The sequence below is a fragment of the Plecotus auritus genome (genome assembly GCF_963455305.1).
Source record: "Plecotus auritus genome assembly, chromosome: 1".
Classification (NCBI taxonomy): domain Eukaryota; kingdom Metazoa; phylum Chordata; class Mammalia; order Chiroptera; family Vespertilionidae; genus Plecotus; species Plecotus auritus.
In genome coordinates, this window is record NC_137770.1 from 139,285,544 (window position 1) to 139,304,394 (window position 18,851).

Below are 18,851 nucleotides of genomic sequence, written 5' to 3' on the forward strand. Positions count from 1 at the left end.
GCATTACCTATGGACACAAACAATAGGGTGGTGAAGGCCTGGGCAGGGTGGGAACATGGTAAAGGGGGCAATGGGGAGACCAAAGGGGTATATCTGTAATACACTCAACAATAAAGATTTTTTTAAAAGTGGCAAGATGTGATTCATCTGCCAGATTCTAAAACTCATGTTCTTTCCACCATAACCCAAGCCATTTTCCTATCTCTCCACCATCTTTTAAGACTATATTACTTTAAGACCAGTATGCAAACTTACTAAAAACAGAGCTTTCCTACTCTGAGTTAAAATTACACATTAGAGCCCTGACCAGTTTGGCTCAGTGAATAGAGTGTCGGACTGTGGACTAAAAGTTCCCGGGTCCGATTCCTGGTCAGGGCATATGCCTGGGCTGCAGGCTCAATTCCCAGTAGGGGGTGTACAGTAGGCAACTGATCAATGTTCCTCTCTCATCGATGTTTCTAACTCTCTATCCCTCTCCCTTTCTCTCTGTAAAAAATCAGCAAAAATATATATTTTTTTAAAAAACCACCCACTAGAATTAGAAAGTTCATATATGATACTTCAACTCAACTAAAATTTATTCATCTAGAATTCTTCTAGTTTAAAAAACAAACAAACTCAGTTCCCTCACGTAATTACTTCTGGTTTTTAAAATGCTGCTTTTATGTGATTATTTAAAGTTTTTAAAACATCAAAATGATTACTTACTCATCATTCTTTTTCTTCTTTCAAAATCCGAATCATTCATGTTACTAAAAATAAATAAAACAAAAGACAAAATTATCTACCATCTTTCCAAACTATATTTTTTTTCCAAAAGGGTAGGATTTACTTCATAAGACAAATATTGAAAAAAAATTTTAATCACATTGAATCAGTATCTAAAAGGAATATAGAAAATACTGAGTTGATTAAACATGTAAAATACTACCTTGTTTAGTTATTTTAGATAATACCAAACCTTTTACTTTTACAAGTTAAAAATATTTGTCTAAAAATAGTAAAAATTGACTGAAACCTTTCCTTACCTTAAACAGTTTTCTGAAAATATTTTCCCTTTTTCTTGCTTACTCAGGGTAATCTTTATAAATAGATCTCAGTGGCCATTAAACTGTGACGGGCTATTTGCTCTTGTGTATCCTGTGGTTTTCCTTCAGCTCCCTCTACCTACAACTCCTTTACTCTTTCTTGTTTGTTGCTTCTAATTCATTTGAGTTACAAAACAAAGTAACTTCTTAAAATTGTACAAGATGTGCCAGTAAGTAAACATTGGATAAAAGCCTGAGGAGCTCTCCTGCTACAGGGCTTGGGAAGCCCGGGGAACTGTGTTATTGGAGAGCTGAGGTGAACAGATAAGTGCGTTCCCCCTGGGTGAAGTGTTACTACAGACGCCTCACCCAGTGCAAGGTACACAGGAATAAAAAGGTAATGGTAAAAAATGGAAAGGGAGGGATCTCATGGATTGACTATGCTAAAGTAATACGTCACATGCTTTTTTGTAAATCATTAGATTACCTTACCTCTTCAGTCTCAAAAGGTACTGGGACACCCAGGCAGGAAAGAGTTCATGTTTTGAAATCATCTTCAGTGCCCAAAATTGCTAAATGAAAATATAGTAATAGACTGCTTATTCTATTAATGTTTGTTCAGTTTAACTCAGTGTTTCTTTTAATTACATTCTTATACTATCCATATTTTTTAAGTATACTATTTCAAGTAGAAGTATATTAAAAAGGAATACTATTTCTTATATATATATGTGTGTGTGTGTATATATATATGTGTGTGTGTGTGTGTATATATATATAATACTCAATTCCAAAATTCTAATTCATAGACATCCATGTAATGGCATGGTTTAAGAGAAATGAAAAATATACAAAGTTCTTACCAATAGAAATTATATACACATGAATACTTGTATTACCAAGTTTTCCTTTAAATATGGAATTCCCTTAAAATAATTTACTTTTAATAACTTAATTTGCAACTGCATTTTATTCAGTCATCTATTAATTCATTTAACAAATACTTATGCAACATCAACTATTAGGAATTTTATTAGGTGGGAAGGATATAAAAATTAATAAGACATGTCCCACCCTGGCCGGTGTAGCCCAGTGATTAGAGCATCAGCCCCAGCCCATGCACCGAGGGTTTGTTCCTGGTCAAGGGCATGCACCTGGGTTGCAGGTTTGCTCCCCACCCCTGGTTGGGGTGGTTGCGGGAGGCAACCAGTCAATGTGTCTCTCACATTGAGGTCTCTCTCTGTCTCTCTGTCTCTTTCTCTCCTCCCCTTCCCCTCTCTGAAAAGCAATGGAAAAAATATCCTCTGGCAAAAATTAACAAAAACAAAAGACATGGTCCCTGTATTTAAGGAAAGTGTGTAAACAAATATTCAATTCCATTTTAGAAATATACGTATTTATAAATATATTATATATGAGTGCTATAGAAATCTATATATATAAAAGCTTAATATGCACCAATTGTCCCTGCAGGAGTTCGACCAGGAGACGATCGCTCACTATGATATGCGCTGACCACCAGGAGGCGTTGCGGAAAGAAGGAAGGCCCTGGTCAGCAGCTAGAAGGCCCCGATTGGCCTGATCGCCGGCCAGGCCTAGGGACCTTACCCGTGCACAAATTTCGTGCACCAGGCCTCTAGTACTCTAGTGTGTGTGTGTGTGTGTGTGTGTGTGTGTGTGTGTGTGTGTATATATATATATATATATATATATATATATATATATATATATATAAAGGATAAGGGAACACAAAAGAATGAGCAATTAGCTCTACCAAAAAGTCAGGGGGTTGAAAAGGTTTCATATTCCAAAGACAGAAATGAACTATTTAAATGATTAAAAGTGTAATGAGCTCTTCACAATTAAATTTTCCCAACTCTTAGTAATTTAACTATTGATATCTGTCAAAGACTTGAAGAAGTCACTTTAACATTACTTTGTCTCAGTTTTCTACACATTAAATGATAATTAGTTCTGATAGATTCATCATTAATAATTTTTTCAATTATATCAAAGATTATTATTGGTTAACATTTTTCTGTATTTCCCACTGAATACGTAGATATTTTTGAATTCAAATCATCCCTTGAAATGTACTTTAAGGCTATCCATGCCCATGAGAAAAATAATTTTTCTTATAATTACTATGGTCCATACCTATCTTTACAATAACACTTACTATGCTTCTTTTTCAAAGAACACTAGTTTAACTCTCATTTCCAACATTGACAGCTATTTTTGTTTGAAAATAGTTGTAAATAAATGGTAAGAGCTGAATGAAGCCTCTGGTAGTATAGTTTCTATCATGGCACCCTTTCCTTTAAACTCCATGTGAAGATCATGCTGAAAAAACAGAAGTCTGAAATCTCTACTGCTAGACAACATTATTGAGCACCAATGAGGTAGGCATTATTACTAATCCTACCTTACGGATGAAACAAGTGAGGGTTAGAGAAACTGAGTAACGTGTACAAGCTCACACAGCCTGTCAAAGGGGAACCCTGGATTTGAAGCACCTCATCTGCTGCCAGGGCCAGTTCTCTCCAGTCACTACAGAATACTTCCCCCTAAACATACACATGAAAACGACTGTGAAAACTCCACAGGACTCTAATTCCAAGCCTTATGACTTAGCCCAAGATACCTTTCCTTTGGTGACTGCCTGGATCAAGGGACTGAGGGAAGAAATGGTCCCTCCTTTTTTCAAATGAAAAAGAGCTTGGGAATTACTAGGAGCGTGAACTCTAGGGAAAGCTGCCTGTGTTTGAATCCAGCCAGACTTTTACTAGCTGTGTGACCTGGCGCTAGTTACCTAATCTCTCTATGCCTCCAATTCTTTATCAGTAAAATAGAGATCACAATGGTATTACCTTATATGTTATGTCACAGATTTTATATATAAAATGCTTAGAATAGCGTCTAGAACCTAATAAGGACTCAAATGTTAGCTATTACTGTTACTATATTATTAATAAATTTTTATTATTTTGTAAAACATTTACTATACTGCCTATCCCAGAATAAACTGTCAACAACATTGAGTTCTCAATGAGTACATGCTGAATAAGTACATAAATGAGGCTGAATATCTTCTGAATTATAAAAAGATAACATTATAGAGAATGTCATGAAAGATAATGAAGAAATTAAAATTAAAAAAAATAAGACTAGGTTATATTCTCAACAATGATAAAAACAATAACTGTAATATATAAGACTGAGACCTTAAAAATAGATATATGTTTCTAAAAATGTATAATAAATAGAAATCATCTGGCAATACCCATATTATTCCATAAATAATATAGTCAATGTATTATAATTGAAATGAAAAGGCAACATATATGCTTTTTTTTGTAATTCTTGATATTTTTCCATTGATTTTTTTTTAGAGAGTGGAGAGACACATCAATTGGTTGCCTCCCACATGTGCCCCGACCATGTACGTGTCCTTGACCAAAATCGAACCCAGAACCCTTCAGTCCACAGGCCGACGCTCTATCCATTGAGCCAAATCGGCTAGGGCGGCAACATATATTTTTAAAAGTGAATTAAGTGTAGCCACTTTGGAAACAGTTTAAAATTTCAAATTTAAACAAATTTACTAAAACCATCCAGCAATTCCACTCCTAGAATATACACAAGGGAAATGAAACATATGTTCACACAAAAACTTGTACACAAATGTTCAGAGCAATATTTATTCACAATACCCAAAGATGGAAATGGCACTAATGCATCAGTAAAATATGGTATGTCTATACAATGAAATAAAGAGGCAAGAACTACTGATACAAGTTACAACATAAATGAGCCTCAAAATATGCAAAGTGAAGAAGCCAGATGCAAAAGACCACATATTGTATGATTCCATTTATAGGAAATGTCTAGAAAGTGAAAACCTGAGACATAGAAAATAAATTAGTAGTTGCTGGGAGCTGGGCGTAGGAGCAGAGACTGACTGCAAGAGGGCACAAAGGACCAAGGTGTGATGGAATTGTTCCAAATTGCATTGTGATAACTGCACAAATATGTAAATTAGTTAAAAATCACTGAATTGTATACTTAAGGTGAGTGAAATTTTATGGAATATAAATTATACCTCAATAATCCAGTTAAAAAAAGCCAAATGTCACTAATGAATACCTGAGGAATGTTGAGCTCCTGTAACTGACTTTGAGTAATCTCACTGAGTTGCCGAAATGTCATTGTAAAATCAGCTTCTGTCTTTTCCATGAGCTAATGAAAATAAGTATATTTATCAATCTCAATTCTTTGAGAAGATGCTAATTAATAATTCAAATGTTAATCAGAAAAAGAGATTAAATGATAAACTCACATGTAAGAGAAATGCAATTAAATCATCATCACCCTTCCTTTCTCCAAGTAGCCCCAATTTGGCTTTAAACAATTCTCTAAATCTAAAAGAAGAAATGTCAATTTAATATGTTATTAAAATTCTCACTATTTTAAGACTTGTCCTTAAACCAACCAGGATGCTTTAACATCTGCATTCACAAAGGACAAACCTTGTGTAATAAAGAACAGGATACCCCTCAAGAATCTGGGTGGCACTATAGGAAGAAAAAAAAAGAACAGTTAAACCTTGATTTAAAATTATCATTTTTTTAAATATGTTTTTTATTGATTTCAGAGCGGAAAGGAGAGGGAGAGAGAGATAGAAACATCAATGATGAGAGAGAATCATTGATCGGCTGCCTCCTGCATGCCCCCCCACTGGGCATGTGCCCTTGACTGGAATCGAACCCGGGACCCTTACAGTCTGCAGGCCAAGGCTCTATCCACTAAGCCAAACCAGCTAGGGCTAAAATTAGCATTCTTGAATTACATTTTACAAGAACAAAGAGAACTTTCTCATGTATTAAATAACATTAGATTATGTGCTACTGATTCTTGTTTAATGATTTAATTATATATCATACTAGAGGAGCAGTGGGGGGTGGGGGGGTGTTCCGCTCAGCCCGACCTGCACCCTCTCGCAATCCGGAACTGCGGGCTCCTAACTGCTCGCCTGCCTGCCTGCTCCTAACCACTGTGCCTGCCTGCCTGATTGCCCCTAACTGCTCGCCTGCCTGCCTGGTCACCCTTAACCACTCGCCTGCCTGCCTGATCGCCCCTCACCACCTCTGCCTTGGCCCCCGCCACCACAGCTTCGTCAGGAAGGACATCCGGAATGACATCCGGAAGGTTTGGCTGTCCGGTCTAATTAGCATATTATGCTTTTATTATTATAGATCATAGAGAAAATTATCAAAACAAATTTATTGTCTCAAAGATTTGGATACAGTATAAGTCATACCATGTCATTCCCAAAATACTACTATATATAATTAGATTACAGGATAAATATTGATATAAGTGTGTGTTTTTTGGTATATTTTTAAAATCATCTTAGGCTAAAAATAATTCATTAGAAGTAACTCACCCAACACAATATTTTACTTGTCTGAAAGTATGAACATATAGTGAAATCTTTCATAAAAATATAAAAATTAGAGTTTTTAACCTTAAGCCCATCTTTAAACAAATAGTTTCTATTTCTTAACATTCTCAAATGTATTTTCAGTTACACAAAAACTCAACACATTCTGAAGCTCTGCTCGCTTTACCTTCCTGATCTCATCTACAACTCTTCCCCTTGCTCATTCTACTGCAATCATCTTGCTGTTCCTTAAACACCCCCCATGCCCCCCCTCCCCACACACACACACTCCCACCTCAGGGCCTTTCACAGGCTACTCCCTGGCCTGTGGATACCTGCATAGTTTGCTCCTGTTACTCCTTCGAGCCTTTTCTCAAGTTCTTTGCTGACCATCCTTTTAAAACTGCAAACCTTCTTTCCCTCCCTATGCTCCCTGCCCAATGCTTTATTTTTCTCTATAGCATTTAGCTCCTTCTAATATGTTATAGAACTTATTTACTCTGTTTATTGACTGTCTCTCCTACCAAAAGTAAGCACTATCAGGGCACAATTATTGTGCTGTTTTATTCATTGCTATCCCCTTAGCACTTACAACAGTGTCTGGCACATACTGAGCACCTCAATAAATATTTGTTGAATGACTGAATGAACTCTGCAGAACTAAAGAGATATAAAATTAACAGACAAGGGTGGGATAAAGGCTGCTTAATGAATATCATTTTATATCACTTTGATTTTTAATTATGTGACTATAGTACCAATATAGTTTTTAATTAATTAATTAATTAATTAATTAAGAAAACCATGTATGATATAAACTTTTTAAAATCTTTATTGTAGTAATTTTTTGCTACCTGGGATTAATAAAATAACTATATGTCGGAAGTACCCGGCTAGCTCAGCTGGTAGAGCACGAGACTCTTAATAAAATAACTATATGCCCTGTCTTCCATTTGGGATCTTGTACTGTAAATTTTTGATTGGGGGGGTAGAGAGGAGAGTGTAAAACAAAATATGTTTTGTTTTTTTAAAAGGATTTCTTTTTTTTTTTTAATATATTTTATTGGTATTTTACAGAGAGGAAGGGAGAGGGATAGAGAGCTTAGAAACATCGATGAGAGAGAAACATCGATCAGCCGCCTCCTGCACACCTCCCACTGGGGATGTGCCCGCAACCAAGGTACATGCCCTTGACCGGAATCGAACCCGGGACCCTTCAGTCCGCAGGCCGACGCTCTATCCACTGAGCCAAACCGGTTTCGGCAACAAAATATGTTTTATCTTCTAGCAAATACTATGGAGACACAGAAATAAATAAAATGTGGTCCCTGCCCTCAAGAAATTCAACGTCCAGTGGTAGATCAACAAAATCCTAACATAATCTGGGACCCGGTGGCTGCTTCAGGCCCTCACTCTTAAGGTAAAGCAAGGCTATGCCATAAAGAATCCTTAACACATTTTGAATAGCAGATTTTACCAAACACATTCTTTGATCACAAAAATATGGACATATTAAGTCCAACTACTTAGAAATTAGAAACAATGATAAATAACTCTTAAATCAAAGAAGAAATAAACTAAAATTTCACATCTAAAAAGCAATAAATATGAAAACAACTTATCCTGATAACTATGGAAAAAAGCCAAAACTGAACTAGAGAAAAATATAGAGTTTGAAATGCTGTCATTTTATTAAAGACTAAATAATAAGCTGGTTTTCAAAATGTCACTTTCTTGTTTTTCGAAGATGATCATTTTTTCCCCAGTAGGGGGCATGCAGGAGACAGCCAATCAATGATTCTCATCATTGATGTTTCTATCTCTCTCTCCCTCTCCCTTCCTTTCTGAAACCAATAAAAATAAAAAATGATCATTTTACAAATATATTTTCACACAAATTTAATTAGTAGGTTTAGGATTTACTCACAGCTGCTTTTGCCCTGGATCCAGCAATGGGTTTAGAGCTTGTAACAACTTATTCAAATTAAACATCCCAATATTGGCCTGATTTCCTATTTTATATCTTCTTTCATCATCAGATGTGTTTGGCACAAAATCTGTTTAAAACAAAAACACTATCTATATATAGTAAGGATAATTACAATAAATAGCTGTTTTCTTCATTTTTTAATTTATATTTAAACAATAAATTTCTATTTATTAGGTAAAACTTTTTCTGACATTAACCATTTAACTCAAAAGTAATATAAATATTTAATGTCCATACACATGAAAATATTTTATAATATGAATATTTGCCTAATAGATGAATATATTTCTAATCTACAAGAATTTCTAGGTCATCAAATACAGACTTCAAACTCCAACTCAAGTAGTATGTTGTCCACAAAGCCCGCTCTCATCCTTCCATTGTCAAGTATTATATTAGTGTTACCTCCATTTTATAGGTTAGTAAGTGAGAGGTTAAGTAACTTGTCCAAGGGCACAGAGCCATTAAGGGTCAGATGCCCGAAACCAAACTCACATCTGACAACATATTCCCTACTGTCCTTCAGGTCATCTTCACTAACATGTAATTCTTTAAGGGCAGAAGTTACAAGGAATTCATTTTTGTATCTCTATAGCACCTAGAAGATTGAGTATAACACAAAACTACCATTCTACAAATGATCCCAATTCTTTTACTACCCCATCATTGTATTAGCTATAACAGTTTATCTAAAATAAACTTGTGAATAAGGTATTTATATACACAAATAAATCATACACACCTGGGTTATAGGCTTCCATAAAACCAAATGGACCATAGTCAATTGTAATGGATAACAAACTGAAGTTATCAGTATTACAAACACCTAAAACAACAAAAATTTCCAAAAACATGATAAAATAACAAAAGCATTTTTTAACTGTATAAAATTTTCCATAATGGAAAAGGTCATGGAAATGCATTTGTTTTAGAAAGAAGCAAAATTTAATCATCAATTGAAAAGTTTAATTAAAGAAGACAAATAGTTTTATATTAAAACTATATTTTAAAAATAAATTTAGGCTTTTGTTTTATACTCCTCTGTCCCCAAAGATTTCCAATAATTTAGTCCCAAGAAATAAAACTTCCTCTTATTTACTCTCAATTTCTAGCACTTGTTTAAAATATATGTTATTTGGAATGGAACTGAGACTAGTAAAGGAATAAGATTAATTTTCAAAGGCTGTGAGAAGGGGAAAAGATGAAAATGTGGCTACCTACCCCCATTAACAGTACTGAGTTGCAGACCACGAGCAGTGTGGGAGGTAGGGCGAGAAAGACCTCTTAGGTGCAAGGTTCATGAATGGGGGCTGAGTGTGGGATAGGAGGAAGCCATGGACACAACAGCCTAATATAGGTTCTTGGACATGGTGGCACAGTGTTCAATAGAGAGGGTTTCAACCTTTTTCAGAGGAAGATGGTTCTGTTTATCAAAAAGTTAAATGTACCGACTCTCTAACCCAGCAATTCCACTTTTAGGGGTTTATCTTAAAAAACTCATCTTTGAGCCTGGCCTCAGAGTCTCAGTGGTTGAGCATCAAACCAGGAGGTCACAATTCAATTCCCGATCAGGGCACATGACTCGGTTGTGGGCTCGATCCCAGTGAGGGGAGTGCAGGAGGCAGCCAATGATTCCCTCTCACCATTGATGTTTTTATCTCTTTCTCCCTCTCCCTTCCTCTCTGAAATCAACAAAACATTGTATTAAAATTTTTTTAAGAACTCATCTTTGTATTCTCAAACTTCCTCTTATTTACTCTCAATTTCTAGCAGTTGCATGGTGGACACTGCAATACAGTTCATAATAGCAAAAACTCTGAAACACCTATCCTGTTTCCCATCCAGCCCTAAGAAAGATACAGAGATCGTGTGAAAATTAAAGCCAGTTTCAATAAGTTTTGCAAGCCACCTTCAAGAAGTTCTACAATGTGGAGTCCTCCTTTGGTATTTATCTAGAGACCTTAGTATATACAGAACTTGCTTTTCAGTTATTTATAGTTCAGGCAGATATTCCTTGCAATACTACCCTGCTGTTTTTGTAGGAGACATATGAATATCATCAACATAGTCTAGGAAACTTGATATGCAATGGTTAATAATGATTATCCTAGAGAATGGAACTCAAAATTACCTATATTTTACATTCTTTACCATAAGCAGATAATCCTATATAATAAAAGCCTAATATGCTAAATGTCTGGTTGTCCAGTCATCCATTCAACCAATCAAAGCATAATATGCTAATGATATGCTAAGGCCACTCAACCACTCATTATGACATGCAGTGACCACCAGGGGGCAGATGCTCTGACTGGTAGGTTAGCTTGCTGCTGGGGCCCAGCCAATCAGGATTGAACGAGACAGGCCAGACATACCCTAGAGCCCTCTCACAGTCCTTCCCTGGCTGGCCAACCTCCCACATACTTCCCCGGCCATGATCGTGCACTGGTGGGGTCCCTCGGCCTGGCCTGTGCCCTCTCACAATCTGGGACCCCTTGGGGGATGTCAGAGAGCAGGTTTCGGCCCGATCCCGCAGGCTAGGCCGAGGGACTCCACTGGTACACAAATTCGTGCACTGGGCCTCTAGTACTTTTATAATTAAGACTTTAAAAAATACCTTTAAGGAAATCTAAATATATACTCATAAGGTCATTCTTATTCTATTTTGTGTACACTATTCAATTCAAAACCATTTTAAACATGAGAAAATTGTTTCTCTGTTGCTAAAAACGAACTCATCCTATATAATAAAACCCTAGTATGCAAATCGACCGAACGGCAGAACGACTGGTCGCTATGATGCGCACTGACCACCAGGAGGCAGACACTCAATGGCCACCCCCCATCTGTCGCCCCACAGATGGCCCTGATCATCGGCCTGGCCTAGGGACTGTACCCTAGATATTGGGAACAGTCTCTTAAGATTTAAAAATTAAAACCTGGCAAAGCTATCTAACACTGAAAAAATAGGATGATGCAGCGATGACATGCATGGACTCTGGCTTGCACATTTTGTGGTCAGCCCTGATTCTGACACTTTTAACTGTGTGACAAAGCCAATTACTTAACTTCTCTCTGCTTCAGTTTTTCCACCCATAAATTGGGGGGAAATAGTACTACTGCCTCAGAAGGATCATGTTATGTACTACTTTTTATAATCAGGGCAAAAAAAATGTAGCTGCTCATACAACAGCAAGATGCCTTTCACTTGTAGGAAAAGAATGGTCACTGGTACATGCAGGGTCCCGGATTGTGAGAGGGATGTCCAACTGCCAGTTTAGGCCTGATATCCCCCGAGGGGTCCCAGATTGCGAGAGGGCACAGGCCAGGCTGAGGGGAGTCCCCCTTCCTCTCCCCCGTGCATGAATGTCGTGCACCAGGCCTCTAGTATGTTATAAATGCTAAGAAGCCCAACGGCAGGAATATTTTGAAATACATAAAAAAAGAAGTCTTCTGCCTCTACAGATTAATTCTACTTCCTCATCAGAGAGTGAAACATTAATAGATAACTTACCATGAGCAAAACCAATAGACATCCACAGAGCAATAAGTTGTGCCGTCTCAGATACCACAATGGAAAAAAATTCCTAAAGAAATTTTTCAGATTTTATAAAGGCTGGCCAACAGATGACTAAAGAAATAGAAATTATATATGGAAGAACATAAAATTATTCAATTAGAAATAATACATAAAAGGCTCATACATAGCATGATGACCAGGCTTTCTCCATATCCAACAAAAAAAGGAAAAAGTGCCCTGGCCAGTGTTGCTAAGTGGTTGGAGCCTGGCTCATACACCAGAGGGCCTCTGGTTCAATTCCCAGTCAAGTGCATGTACTTGGGTTGCAGGTTCGATCCCTAGCCAGGGTGCAGGAGACAACCAATGGATGTCTTTTACATTGATTATTTCTCTCTCTCTCTCTCTCTCTCTTTCTCTCTCTCTCTCTCTCTTCTCCCTCCCTCACTCTGTCTCTTCCCCTTCCTTTCTTCCTCACTCTCTCTAGACAGCAACAGGAAAAATATCTTTGGGTGAAAAAAGGAAAAAGAAAAAGCATCAGAATTCAGCACAAGGGAATTAAATGTAAGTGAAGTGAATTATTAAACTTTAAAATGAGTCACCAAGAAAAACAATGGATTCTCTTCTCTGTGACTCTTAAAAGAATAAAAATTTTTTCACAAAAATAGAAAATCACATTTTCCTATTATGTTTACTTTAGAACTACCATTTTAGAAATATCTAATGGGTGAGAAAAGAATATATGTGATCAACTTATAAATGCTTCTCAAAAAATAATGTATACAGCCCTAGCCGGTTTGGCTCAGTGGATAGAGCATCGGCCTGCGGACCAAAGGGTCCTGGGTTCAATTCTGGTCAAAGGCATGAACCTTGGTTGTCTCCTTGTGGAAGGATTAACAACAACCACAAAAATGTATACAGTTAGGTTGTAGTAACAGCTATTCTTTTCTTCTAGCTAACTTTCAAAGGAAACAACTTTCTTATCTATGCCTTTTTTATGAAGTGGTTCATCTTATCTTCCTCTAATAAAATGTTCATGATGCTCTATATTTCCTTGCCTAACTGAATTTTTTTAAGTCCTAAGGTGTAACCACTAATGTTGCCAGGCCAATGAGAGAAAGCAAAAGTATTGTTCTTTCTCTTTAAAAACATGCCACAGCCCAGACAGTGTTGCTCAGTGGTTGAGTATTGACCTATGAATCAAGAGGTCACGGTTTGATTCCTGGTCAGGGCACATGCCTAGGTTGCGGCCTCGATCCCCAGTGGGGATGTGCAGGAGGTAGCCGATCAATGATTCTCTCATCATTGATGCTTCTATCTCTCTTTTCCTCTTCCTTCTTCTCTGAAATCAATAAAAATATATTTTTAAAAAATAAAAACTTACCACATATCTATTAGGTTCTTTGATATCTACTGAGGGGAAATGTTCCTGTATGATGAAATCTAACAATGTCCTGGAGATTAAAAGATTAAAAGGAGATAGCATCAATGTTCCTCAGAATACAGTATTGAATATCCAATCACCTAAATCCACCCTTGCAATTCATTAATTCATTAGATTCCACACTTAAAATTTTATTTTATTTAAAAATTTTTTGTTAATCCTCACCTGAGGATATTTTTCCATTGATTTTTAGGGAGAATAGAAGAGAGAGGGAAAGACAGAGAGAAACATCGATTTGAGAGAAACACATTGATTAGTAGCCTCCTGCATGAGCCCCGACCAGGGCCCAGGCAAGGGAGGGCCTGTAACCAAGGTGCATGCCCTTGACTGGAATGAAACCCGGGACCCTTTGGTCTGCAGGCCGACACTACATCCTGAACCAAACCGGCTAGGGCTCACACTTAAAAATTTTTTAAATTAAAATAAGACTGTACCCCAAAAACAGCAATAGAGAAATATTTCCTCAATATTAATCAAAGCTGGAACTATGTTTCTAACATCATATTAGATTCCATCTTATTATGTTACAAATTCAAATTAACTCAATAAACATCCATGGAATATCTACAAGCCCTGTGCAAGTGATAGGAAGAAGAAGGATAAGACTGAGACCCAGCCCTCAAAAAGCATATAGTTGATTAGAGGATAACATATAAAAAATAATGACATTATAGCACAATGCATGCTATAATGGAAATATATACAAAGTATAAAAACAACAGAACAGCCCACCGGAGTGGCTCAGTTGGTTGAGTACTGTCCCATGCACCAAAGGGCTGTTGGTTCGATTCCCGGTCAGGCCACATACCTGGGTTTCAGGTTTGATCCCCAGTCGGGGAGCACACTGAAGGCAGCCAACTGATGTTTTTTTTTTTTCTCTCTCTCTCTCCCCTCCCTCCCTTCTTTCTCTTTCTCTCTCTCTTCCTCTCTCTAAGTCCTCAGGTCAGGATTAAAAACAACAACAAAACAGTAGGGGACTAACTATGTGTGGAGGTCACATAGGTTTCACAAATGAGATGAGAAAAATCTGGCCAATGTTTGAAGTTAAAATATTTAAGTTGCATATGTATCATGTTTTTTTACTCTCATTCTTAACACATTGCGGACGGATTATGAGAATTCTCGTGTTTTCTGTTCTAAGGCTTGTGGCCAATCACACGAATTCTTTAAAAAGATATTAGCTTGTAAGAACATGTAATAAATAACTTCAAAATGCAATGGGTATTAAATTTAAAAGCGTGCCTTTAACATTTATGTAAAACATTTTTTGTACTCATTCGATAGAAACTTACCTGGCCACTGGGTAAAGCTAGCAATAAAACTACCAGTCCGCAATGCGTTAAGTGACTCCTCTAGTTAGTCGACTAATCGTGTTATTGCATTGCATAAGAGAGAATAAAAAAAAATTAGAGGTTGTAAATATGATTTGAGAATTACTAAAACCCAGTAAAACAACAGGAATGATTTAATAATTTTATAACTTTAATAAGTATCTATGTGTCAAGAATTGTTTCAGGCATTTCGTTTACAAAAAGGTATATATAGTCATGTTAGCCAGTGGAGGCATTTTAAGGATGAAGTGGTCACCAATGTACATCAAATGTCAGAGAGAGAAGTGAAATATAACTGAAGTATGACCACCAGATGGAACAATTTCAGTGGTATGGTGAATCCAAATAGAAGTGATCCCAAAAAATAAATTGAAAGTTAGAAATAATACCCAATGAGAACAGACAACTCTCTCAATGAGCCGAGATGACTATGAACTCAGTGAACATGTGCTAAAGTAGGAAACTCAGAGAAGCTTCTGGACAAGACAGCAGAGTAGGTGAAATGCGATACTCAGAACCTCTCAGAACCACATCAAAATTACAACTAAACTACAGAACAACCGTCATTTAGAGCTGCCTGAAACCTAGCTGAACCAAAGTCTTATAACTGAGGATATGAAGGAGTCACATTGAGACAGACAGGAGGGATGGACACGCAGAATGGGCTGATTCCACACCCACATATGGCAGTTAAAAATCAGGAGGGATATCTCAGGTCTGGAGGTCCCCCCTGAGGAGTAAGGGATGCTACCCCCCCCTCCCCCACCAAACCCAAGGTTCCAATGCCAGGAAGGGAAGTTCCCATAACTTCTGGCTATGAAAACCAGCAAGGATTATGGCTGAGTGAGACACAGGGTGGCTGGAGTCCCAGGCAGTTGTTTTCTTCTTTATTAACTTTATTTCTTTTAATTTTAATTTATTGTTTAAAGTATTACAAATAGTAGTACATATGTCTCCTTTTTTTCCCCATTGACCTTCCCCCGGCCTCCCCTACCCCGCCCCCCCCCCCCCCCCCGCCCCGGCACATGCCCTCACACACTCCCCCACCCAGTGTCTTGCATCCATTGGTTGTGCTTATATGCATGCATACAAGTCCTTGGGTTGATCTCTTTCCCCCCCTCCCTACCCACGAACCCTCCCCAGCCTTCCCGCTGTAGTTTGACAGACTGTTCAAAGCTTCTCTGCCTCTGTATCTATTTTTGTTCATCAGTTTATAATGTTATTATCCATAAATGAGTGAGATCATGTGGTATTTTTCTTTCATTGACTGGCTTATTTCACTTAGCATAATGCCCTCCAGTTCCATCCATGCTGTTGCAAATGGTAAGAATTGCTTTGTTTTAAAGCAGCATAGTATTCCATTGTGTAGATGTACCATAGTTTTTTAATCCACATATCTGCTGATGGACACTTAGGCTGTTTCCAAATCTTAGCTATTGTAAATTGTGCTGCTATGAACATAGGGGTGCATATATTCTTTCTGATTGGTGTTATATTCTTTCTTGGGATATATTCCTAGGAGTGGGATTACTGGGTCAAATTGAAGTTCCATTTTTAATTTTTTGAGGAAACACCATATGTTTTCTACAGTGGCTGCACCAGTCTGCATTCCCACCAGCAGTGAAGAAGGGTTCCTTTTTCTCTGCATCCTCTCCAGCACTTGTCCTTTGATTTGTTGATGATAGCCATTCTGACAGGTGTGAGTTGGTACCTCCTTGTTTTGATTTGCATCTCTCAGATGATTAGTAACTTTGAGCAAGTTTTCATATGTCTCTTGGCCTTCCTTATGTCCTCTTTCGAAAAGTGTCTATTTAGGTCCTTTGCTTGTTTTTTGATTGGATTGTTTATCTTCCTTTTGTTAAGTTGTATGAGTTCACTGTAAATTTGGAGATTAAACGCTTATCGGAGAAAACATTGGCAAATATGTTCTACCATGCAGTGGGCTTTCTTGTTGTTTTGTTGATGGTTTCTTTTGCTGTGCAGAAGCTTTTTATTTTGATGTAGTCCCATTTGTTTATTTTCTCCTTAGTTTCCATTGCCCTACCAGGGGTCCTCAAACTTTTTAAACAAGGGGCCAGTTCACTGTCCCTCAGACCGTTGGAGGGCCGGACTATAGTTTAAAAAAAAAACTATGAACAAATTCCTATGCGCACTGCGGGCCCGGGACGAGTCAGCTGCTAAGCAAGACAGGCAGCGGCACCCGGCGGGCCAGATAAATGTCCTCGGCGGGCCGGATGTGGCCCACGGGCCGTAGTTTGAGGACCCCTGCCTAGACAGTGGTCGGCAAACTCATTAGTCAACAGAGCCAAATATCATCAGTACAACGATTGAAATTTCTTTTGAGAGCCAAATTTTTTAAACTTAAACTTCTTCTAACACCACTTCTTCAAAATAGACTCGCCCAGGCTGTGGTATTTTGTGGAAGAGCCACACTCAAGGGGCCAAAGAGCCGCATGTGGCTCACGAGCCGCAGTATGCCGACCACTGCCCTAGGGGCTGTATCGTTAAAGATATTGCTATGACAAATGTCTGCTATTTTGCTGCCTATGGCTTCTTCTAAGATTTTTATGGTTTCCCGTCTTATGTTTAAGTCCTTTATCCATTTTGAGTTTATTTTTGTATATGGTGTAAGTTGGTGGTCTAGTTTCATTTTTTTGCATGTATCTGTCCAGTTTTCCCAACACCATTTATTGAAGAGACTGTCTTGACTCCATTGTATTCTCTTGCCTCCTTTGTCAAATATTAATTGAGCATAATGGCTTGTGTTGATTTCTGGGTTCTCTGTTCTGTTCCACTGGTCTATATGTCTGTTCTTGTGCCAGTACCAGGCAGTTTTTTTTAAAGGTCCCATTATGGACTTACTTGGACTCACTAACTCTGAGCTCCAATGCTGGGGCAGCAGTTTAAAAGGTACCAGGGACATATGCACAGGAACTGAATTCTGTGGCTTTGGACTGAGAGTTGGAAGAGAAGCTTTCTCCCAGACAAAAGTGCTGACAGAGGCCATTGTTCCTTTGCTGAACCCTCCCCTAACCCCCCCAGTAGAGCTGACAGGTGGGTGCCATATCTGAGTCTCCATCCACCTGGCTAATACTATTCACCCCACACTGGTGATACTCTGAGACCCCACAACACCAAACTTTTAGGTCCACCCAAACTGTTGCCAGTGGATTTTCCAAACAAATGGCCTGTCTTGGCTCATGCCAAAGTCTTCCTAAACTCTCTCAAAGGTTCACAAACCCCAAACAAGTGGCATGTTGCCTCATTGTGTCCTATACCTCTCGTTAAGTGGCAGTGGCAGCTCTCCTCAGTTCAGAGCTTGGCTTTTCCTGGTCACTTCCAAACCCAGCACAGTAGCAGCCATCTGCAGATTGTTCTGTAGCTTATGCTGGATGGCCCCAGGTAGGGCACAGGTGGCATCTGATCTTGGCTTACACCTTCTGGGAAATCACAGAGCCAGTACACCACATGAACAGCTTCAGACCACACCAGAGCACCACCCAACCACCTAAATGAGCAATACACTGAAGTAGTAGACTCTGGACACCAGAGCCCTACTGAAGTGAGTTCTGCACTATGAGGTCAGTCCCTGAAAGCAGATCCTCCACTATAGTAGCCGCCAGTCCTCACAGCCAATCAGCCTTCCATTGACATACCAATAGCAATCGAGGCTCAACTACAGAAGAAGGATGCACATAGACCACACAAAGGGGTGCAGCTGCAGCACCTAGGTAAATGACTGGGAAGGCTGTGTGACCCAGGGCCCTACAGGACACCTATTACATATGGCCATTCTACCAAGACAGGAAGATGTAGTAGCTCTACCTGATACACAGAAACACAGAGAGGCAGCCAAAATGAGGAGACAAAGAAACATGTCCCAAATGACAGAGCAGAACAAAACTCCAGAAAAAGAACTAAATAAAATGAAGATAAGCAATCTATCAGATGCAGAATTCAAAGCACTGGTTATAAGGTTGGTCAAAGAACTTAGGGGGAAAGTAGGTGAAATTAGTGAAAACTTCAATGAAGAGATAGAAAACATTCAAAAGAACCAGTCAGAAAATAAGAATACAGTAACTGAAATGAAGAATACAT

The 18,851-nt window shown here is 38.2% G+C and overlaps 1 protein-coding gene across 6 annotated transcripts in view; it reads right to left on the reverse strand.

The window, feature by feature from the left end:
- LOC308235059 (protein adenylyltransferase SelO-like) overlaps positions 1-18,851 on the reverse strand; it is a 66,489-nt gene that overhangs the window by 24,868 nt on the left and 22,770 nt on the right. For 4 of the 6 annotated variants that reach the window (XM_080643689.1, XM_080643692.1, XM_080643690.1 and 1 more), the window contains 9 exons: positions 13,363-13,432; positions 11,976-12,048; positions 9,204-9,287; positions 8,399-8,528; positions 5,558-5,602; positions 5,368-5,449; positions 5,175-5,267; positions 1,521-1,600; positions 709-752 (listed from right to left, as the gene is read on the reverse strand). In XM_080643689.1, coding sequence (XP_080499815.1) covers positions 709-752; positions 1,521-1,600; positions 5,175-5,267; positions 5,368-5,449; positions 5,558-5,602; positions 8,399-8,528; positions 9,204-9,287; positions 11,976-12,048; positions 13,363-13,432 — 701 coding nt within the window. The remainder of the gene's footprint in view (positions 1-708; positions 753-1,520; positions 1,601-5,174; positions 5,268-5,367; positions 5,450-5,557; positions 5,603-8,398; positions 8,529-9,203; positions 9,288-11,975; positions 12,049-13,362; positions 13,433-18,851) is intronic. The other 2 variants (XM_080643693.1, XM_080643694.1) reach the window with 2 other exon arrangements.